This window comes from Penicillium expansum, assembly GCF_000769745.1.
Source record: "Penicillium expansum strain MD-8 chromosome Unknown contig182, whole genome shotgun sequence".
NCBI classification, from domain to species: Eukaryota; Fungi; Ascomycota; class Eurotiomycetes; order Eurotiales; family Aspergillaceae; genus Penicillium; species Penicillium expansum.
Genome location: NW_015971512.1, coordinates 1 through 8,114, shown reverse-complemented (window position 1 = coordinate 8,114; position 8,114 = coordinate 1). Strand labels below are relative to the sequence as shown.

General features: G+C 43.9%; 3 protein-coding genes across 3 annotated transcripts; 1 reads left to right on the top strand and 2 right to left on the bottom strand.

Annotated features, from left to right (window-relative positions):
- Positions 1-1,739: 1,739 nt before the first annotated feature.
- On the bottom strand, positions 1,740-4,255 carry PEX2_055730 (uncharacterized protein; the record flags this gene model as incomplete). The annotated part of the gene is made up of 6 exons (XM_016742847.1): positions 1,740-2,247; positions 2,312-2,662; positions 2,729-2,816; positions 2,904-3,398; positions 3,466-3,639; positions 3,889-4,255. The coding sequence occupies 6 exons, from the start codon at positions 4,253-4,255 to the stop codon at positions 1,740-1,742; spliced, it is 1,983 nt and encodes a 660-aa protein (XP_016593382.1).
- A 1,822-nt stretch (positions 4,256-6,077) lies between these two features.
- On the top strand, positions 6,078-6,284 carry PEX2_055720 (uncharacterized protein; the record flags this gene model as incomplete). The annotated part of the gene is made up of 1 exon (XM_016742846.1): positions 6,078-6,284. One exon carries the CDS (start codon positions 6,078-6,080, stop codon positions 6,282-6,284), a length of 207 nt encoding a protein of 68 aa, XP_016593381.1.
- A 93-nt stretch (positions 6,285-6,377) lies between these two features.
- PEX2_055710 (uncharacterized protein) lies at positions 6,378-7,656 on the bottom strand (the record flags this gene model as incomplete). The annotated part of the gene is made up of 2 exons (XM_016742845.1): positions 6,378-6,973; positions 7,170-7,656. The coding sequence occupies 2 exons, from the start codon at positions 7,654-7,656 to the stop codon at positions 6,378-6,380; spliced, it is 1,083 nt and encodes a 360-aa protein (XP_016593380.1).
- Between the last annotated feature and the right edge of the window lie 458 nt (positions 7,657-8,114).

Genomic DNA, 8,114 nt, shown 5'->3' with positions numbered 1-8,114 from the left:
ATTATATATTATTACTTATATTTACCTTATAACCTTATTAACTTATTTACTATATTATCACTTAATAATACCTATAAGTAGACTTATACTATAGTATAGATCTACTTAATACTCTATCTAATATTATTCCTTAATACCCTTAAAAGGACTTAGGCTAGATAAGACTATATATAGTAACAGCTTAGTTAAGAGATAGATCATTAATATTAGAGGACCAGCATAGGTAAGTATAACCAGAAAGCTTCTAACATAACTGTGACCAGTTAGGTAGTGCATAATACTCCGGTATTAGTTAATAGTGAGCTAGAGTACGAAGTCGAAGAAATCCTATTAATACAGGAGAAGTAAGTTAGTAGGGGAATATAGACTAAGGTTCTAGTAAAATAGGTAGGATACGCAGAAACGATATAGGTAGACTTCGGCAGAACCCATTTTGGGTCGGAGACTCCAACCCAAAACCCAACCCAATAACCCTATAATAACCCATTTGAACCCATTTTTACATAAAACTTCATAAAATTCATAAAATCTAAGTCTTGGCATTTTTAAATATACTTTTTTAATAGTGTAAAATGCTTTTTATATAAATTTGTTTTTGTTTTGAAATTGAGTTACTATACTAGATATATATATATTCAAATCTTTGAATTTCAACCATATAATTTTTTGGTTTGTTTAGTTTGTACTATATTGGGGCCCTAATGGGTTTTGGGTTATTAGTTATAACCCCAAACCCATCGTTGGGTCGAAGCAATGGACCCAAAACCCATTTTGGGTTGGGTTGGGTCCGGGTTAGAATGGGCTGTGCCGAAGTCTAGATATAGGAAAGACTAGATCTAGTCGAGAATTGCTCTACACTAGACGACTACGAACGACGATATAGGCCTATTCCGAGGCCCTCTCGGTACCGTTTTGACACCGACAGCGATATCATCGTGCCCGTCGTAAGAATCAATGTGAGAGGGGGGGGGTACTATAACGGGCCAGAGCCCGGCCTAGATCACGTAAGGCACGTGCCCACAACATACATAAACCCCTATCGCTAGTAGATAGTGACCTTTTCTCTAAGATTGATGTAAACAGCATGTTGGCCTAGCCTAATTGAATCAATAAAGCTTCAGCCCTTCACACCTTCACACTGTGCGTAGCAACAGCTCGGTTAAGAGACAGATCGTTAACGTTGGAGGATCAGCACAGGCAAGTATAATCAGGAAAGCTTCTAACATAACTGTGACCAGTTAGGCAGTGCGTAACAACCAGATCCCGGAGGCAGATACCTGCTAAAGAAGGCCTCTTAGTTCTTAAAGCTTCTCAATTAATTACTAAGCCGGTTAAAGCGGTTAAAGCGGTTAAAGCGCCTCCCCCCCGCCGGCAGAGAAGGCCTTCGCCACCTTTACAGCCTCGAACGAGAGCATTACCAACATGCGGGCTATATTAAAATCAGGGCCATAAAAGAAATGCATGTCCAGAGAATAGATCATTTTAGTGTATTTAATTTAATGGAGTTTCGGTTGAGTTATATGTATTTTAAATTAGTAGCTTGGGTAGGGTGGCCAGCTCGCTTACATGGCCAGCTCGCTTACCGAATACGTTATTTGACAATTTGCTGGGGTATAATTGACTAAGCTTAATATGCAATTTGTATGGGGCCCACTATCATAGCGGTCCATGTATTTTCCGAGGTGTTGAATACTCGGGTTCCCAGTCATGTATTGTAACATTGCTTCCGACACCACATTCTAACCATCCAACGGACCAAAAGGTGGGGGAATATCGCCATCTTCATTATCAACAACCGGGGTTTTGACTGTTGGCTGTTTGGTAATCTCCTTTTCTGGCTTATCGTCCGGGCCCTTGTCTTCAGTGTACTCATCATCGCCCTCCTCATGCCAAGGCCTTTCCGTCCGCTCGACATGGTCCCAGTCAACGCCCGCAAGCGGACCAGGACCAGGGCCAGGGAAAAAATCCTCGTCAGCTTCGTACTGTGCGGACTTTTCGATATCAATGATATTAAGATCAAAAAATAAGTCTGATTCTTCTTTGTGCTCGTAGTCCATCTCGATGCGCTGGTGCATATTCTCCTCGTCAAAGACAGGCTCATCCTCGGGGTAATCCTTAGACATTAGGGCGATATGCGCGAATCGAGACTCGAAATCTTCCTCAAATGGAAGGGGCAGGGCATCTACCTCATGTGAGGAGTCTCTAACTGACCTATTGGAGATGACAAATTTGCTGGGCGCATTGGTTCTGTTATTGTTGGTCAGTATAAGTAGTGAAACAGTCATGGATGATAAAAGAAAAGAACCCCTACTTCAAGTATTCAAGATCAGCGAGAAGGTCGCCTCTTTTATTGAACTGTGGTGTTCCAAAACGGAACACACCAAGACCAGGCAGGAACAGCTTGTGTAGGTTCTTCAGCTTGCTGCCAAGCTGGTTTGTGATCCTTCCAATCCCACTGCGCAGGTAATTTTCTAGACTTTTCTCGAGAGAATGAAGTCCCCGATTTATCCTACCCTTATCAGGAAAGTTGTTACTTTTAACTTTGACTATCTTCGCATGAACAGAGGGGTTGCCGGCGCGGATGATTTGGATACCGCCACCTGCGACAGCCTGCATGCGGAAGCTCAGGTTCCACTCAGTCACGCTGTGGAAGGCCATAGACCTATACAAGTATATTAATTCCGAGTCAACAATGCTGAGTGAAAGGAAATAAAAAAAGGCATATTACCATGGGTACCCAATAGTAGTCAGCTGAGCATCATAGATAACTGTTCCCTTAAGATGAATGTCACTTCCTCCAGCATGGAATGATAGTTCTGTTGATGAACAAGCTGCATACCACCAGAGATTTTTTTAGCAGGACTGTTCTCCCACCGAGACAGACATCTAAAGTGATTTCTTACCTTCTTGGGCGAACTTGTAGTACATTTTGGATCCTCGAGAACTCCACTTATCTGCACGCTTCTGAGCATCTCCCTTCCAGATCCAGTGTGGTTGCCCATCCTTGCTCTGCTGCTTCCAACCAAAGTACCTATCGCTCATGCTGCGATGCCTGGGATTTTTGCCAAGGACATATCTGCATTCGACCGTTGCAAAAGCCGCCTTCTGCGGGATCACCTCTGTCTTTTGATTAATCTCCTGTAGGAGGCCTAGCAAAAAGTGGTTCCAAAGGAGACTCATATTCATGCAGAAAGCTGCACCGCTGTCAGTAAATGCGCCACTGTGCTGTAGACCAGGTGGCGCATAGCTACTGCGATGGCTGCTATTGGTATAGGTCAGCATGGCCAGTGCATTTTGCTGCAGGCCATCTGTCTCAACAGTGGGTCGACGTGGGTCAATCCAGGCATAAGGGGCATAGTCAATGATTGACGGAGCAAAGGTGCCGACAAAGTTTTGAGCTACAAGTTCTTTTTGTTAGCAGTCTCTAAGACCTGAGAAACGAGTATGAATCTGCAGCTAACTTACGCGAAGTTGGTTTTTGTGCTGTCAATGAGTATCCAATCACATTTAGATGGCGCGTGTCGGCAGTATTCAGCCACTCATTGACAAACAGTTTCAGGTTATCAAGAGCGTCATCAGAGAGTGTAACCCCGTTATAACTGCTATGGGGGACATCAAAACCGGCGCCAGCACCAACATCTATGTGTGTCCAACAACCAGTCAGTCTGGTTCAATAAGAGCAAAAGAAGACAGACTGGGATCTTGCCTGATGTATCAAGGTAGAGTTGGGCCAGCTCGAAGACCGCGTCACGGAATCCCACAAAACTCTTATAGACGGCGACCTTGGGATCACTGCTGTTGAGAACTTTGCTAGCTGATTGTCCATGCCAATTGTATTAGCTAACGCGTCGTTCTCTCTCTCATTACGAGCGAATAATTCATGCTTACCAATCCTAGTCTTAAAGACGAGCTTCCAGCCACCGAGTGGAAAGTTCTGAAATGTATCTCGTGCTCCTCGAGGCGAGGTGCGAAGATGGATCATCCCAGAGGTGAAGGGTAAGGTAAACAAGGTCAGGTAGGCTGGGCTGCGCTCCTCGACATGGATGGAGACTTGAGGGGCACTAACCATCCCATTACTAATCCACTGTCCAGTCTGACGAGTCCGGACAGCTTCTTTGTCCTGTCGGCTGAACGGCACAGGCATAGGAAACATGGCCTGAAAGGACTGATTGATCACTGCTTCACTCAGGATGAAGACCTGGTCGTATGGGCTGGGGTTGGTCTCATTGACCTGGCTCCACGCGACGGACGGCATATTGTATGGAAGGGTAGGAATATGTAACAAACTTAGGTGGTATGTATAGGTGCAGCTGCTCAGATACTGGTGTGCGGGATATTGCCTTAAGTATCATATTTCCAGTTCCGCAGAATAATCGGGGGAAATGTAATTGAATACCCACTCAGGACTGCAATGGGAATGGCTGGCTGGAAAATACCGTCATCCATCCTCTTCTCCTGTTGTCAGCGGGCCTGAATGCTGAAGCAAACATGGTGTTGCTCAGCCAGCCACCACTGATCCAGCTCCTTGCGAAGCGCCACCATCTGTAGGAATTAGTTCAATGCGTCATGCTAGACTCAAATTAATTGATTATAGCGAGCTTTGATCCAGAAAACCTTTGCTAGTCTTTTCTAATCAGTTCTTGGCGAGTTGAAGAGAAAGTATATCTGATTGGAGAAGATATTCCTACATGACATTGTATTCTCAATTTCAGTTTCTTGAACGACAGAGCTCAAACAGTGGGGCAAAGACTTGAGATAATATTATGCTCACAGATGAACCATCTATCTGGGGGACACAGGGTATATAGAAGTTTCCCAATTAATCCTCCAATAGCCTATTTAGAAATAGACAATTTAGTCAGCATGGCATTATTGTTATTTAAACCATGGCTATATTTTTTATGTTTGCTCTCGCCCTCTTCCAGCATGATTATTTCCTTCCCTGCTTATGCTGATCCCAAATATTTTGTATTGAAAGGTAAATTCATTAAGGCAATTGAACCTAGCTGGAAAGATTCGCAGGATTCGGCAAATACCCACAAATCAGGTTGAGAGACTTGTGCTAGACAATATCTGCTGATCGGTCAGATGTGAATTTGTGGTGATTTTTGCTTGGTTCAAGTACCACAGGGTTGCGGGAAATAGCGGAAAGGCCTCCATTGAGACATGACTGCATCCCAAAGACAGGCTAAAGGTGACGCAGACTCAACACCTTCTCAGTTAGCTACAGATTTTCAGCACTTGTGCTAGGGCCAGCCAATACTTTTTTTAAAATTACTCAAGAACTAATGGAGTTTTTTCGGAGATGTTGAATCCCTTCCAATTTGCTTTCCACAGTACAAACACTGGTGGGGTGGTTGTACTGTTCAAGCCACATCACACTCAGCCAGCCCCTATTCTTGAATTTATTGTCACCAGGTCTACCATTTTCTATATATATATCTAGCGTTATTTTTCCTTGATACATATATATGAGGGAATTGTCTCATTGCTGGATAAACCTTCTTTTGAGGTATCAACTATTCACAGAACAAGCACGGGAATTTTAAGATTTCTTTTTTATTATTATTGTTATTACCATCATAGCAGACGAAGTGAGTCAAAACATTATCAGGGTCCAGATCCCGGAATATGCTGATAATCATTCTTTGTGAAAGGCGAAGCATTTAACAAAATTTGAGAATCATCCCGGGGTACATTCAAGGTACGTGAGAAGCAACATAGAGACCAGATTTCAAAAGGCAGGAATACTAAACTGCACAGTGCCAGCTTCCATAAACCAAAGTTTCAGCGCCATGGAGAACGAATTACCAGGCACTGTCAATTTAAAAAGCGGTTCCTTCAAATTCAACCGCTCAATGGCCAAGGGAGACATTATCTCCATAAAGTTACAACATATTTGGTCGGGTAGGCGCAGTAGTAGCAGTGACAACAACCATTTCAATCTATACAATCAAAGAGGCGAAATCGCATTTCATGTGTCCTTCCGTCGACATGACCGGACGATCCGCTTTAACTCGTCGAGAAACGGTCAAGATTGGGGGCGTGAGACCTGTATAGGTTTCCCCCAGTCAATCATGGACGCGAGAGGCGTTGACTGTGACATCTCATATCATGAAGATGGCCTTTATACAATTTGTTTTGGCACGGCGTGTTGGACTGTGTATGTGGATGGTCTTGAATCACCATATTCTCTCACCTACCGAGTGTCCAACAACAATGATCCTATGTTTGGCCAGAATGTAGATGCAGTCCTAGAGTGGTATGATTATGATATGAAATGAGAACAAGGCTTATTAGATTAATTTGCAGAATACATAATATGCCAAGTGGGTAAAAGTGAAGTTAATATTCAAGATAAATATCCTGGGCTCAGATCAAGGTGCAGGTGAATAAACCTTTTGACTAATTTTGATGAAGTTTGCAATCACAGCCTGCCCTTCTTTTCCTGTTGCCCATGCAGCAAAATCCTTCGCTAGAGTGAGATCCTGAGCGTTGGCGCCTACCAGCAAATGGGCCGGCATGAGAAGCAAGTCGGCTGGATCATCTTGGCCACGTTTGAAGATCGTCAGCTGTTTGCGAACAGTTTCATCCACAGACAGGTAAGTTCCGAAATCTGTCAAGGTGTACTCCTGAAGGGCGGCAGCCGCTGACAGAGCCTGGATAGGGTATGCTATGAACTGGTGGTACCAGTTTGAGTACTTCATTGCCCAGGGGATCTGTCCAATCTTGATCCAAAGTTCGGAATCCTTAATGCTAGTGGCGGACTTGTCATAGCAACTAAGGAATCGAACAGAGGGTGTGGTGTTTCCAGCCTCTGCTGCTGTATACAAAGTGGAGAACTGATGTAAGATATCCGCCTCTAGATCAAGTTTGGCCGGGTTGGAATGCGGTCCTGCCAACAGAAAATGCTCACGAAAGATATAGTGACGCGGTGCAACTGCAATTCCCTGTTCAATGGCGAGGTTCTCAGCTGCCTCAGTATAGGTAATAGCAAGATCAGCAGTGCCGTCCTTTAGGTAGTTGATCGACTCGGTAGTGTCACTCTTATACTAGGGAATTCTGAATGGTTGGCCGCCCTTAGCGACCTTGGATTTTATATACTCATTTGCTAGTGCTACTCATCAGTCAGTAACAATGGATGGATGAGATTAGGGTGGCTTTCTTACTTTCAATGAGGCCGCTCTGTCCGGCAGCGCTGTTCCCAATACAGAGGAGGATTTGTGCAGTGTTTCCATAGCCTCCGTTGTAAACAGCTGCTAGTGCAACACCAGTTTGGGACGGTGGGCTAGGATGGGGGTCTTCGCCCTTGATCCGATCCCAGCGTCCATTATCGCGGTAGATAAAGATCTCACCCTTGCTGTTCACCCGATAGGCGGAGCTAGCCACAGCAATATGAACGCTGTCAAAAGTTCCTGTTGCTTCTCCAAAGATCCGTGACCATTTCTTCGCGCTGCCATCATATTTCCAAATCGCCCCGTCCTTTTGACGCAGGAAGAGGCCAGCGTCACCTCCAGCAATCTGCACGTTTATGGGGTTGCCATCGATCCTGGTCCAGCCGTTTTCGCTCCATTTCTCGACATTGACCCCATCCAGTGTATAAAGTGAGTTTCTATCCGCCGTGATAGCTTTGTTTGTCGAGCTTGAGTGAATCATTTTCCAGTTGCCTGCGAATTCGTGCTTCGAGATCTTGCCATCCTCGGCCAGTCGGAAGTCCCCCACTCCTTGAATTGTTGATGTCTACGATGGTAGACAATGGTATACAATATGTAAATTGTTGTAGAGTTACTATACAAACTAGGAAAGATGACTAACTATATAGTCAGTAACTATAGGATGGCGAGCCTATGGTATCTGAGAGATAACAAATACCCCCCACAATTAATGCTATATAAATCGTTTAAAAAGAATCCCCCTATAGTCCTTTCCTATATAAAAAATAAAGCTATTTAGCTTCTAAAAAACCTTTCTTTAGGTATTAGGACGCAGTCCTAATTAATTAATAAATCGCCGGAACGCTATTACTCTTAAAGGCTTTGTAAAACTATTAGCGGCTTATTCCTATATAAGAATATATTTAAGTATTACTAAGCCTAATAAGACTTCCTATTATA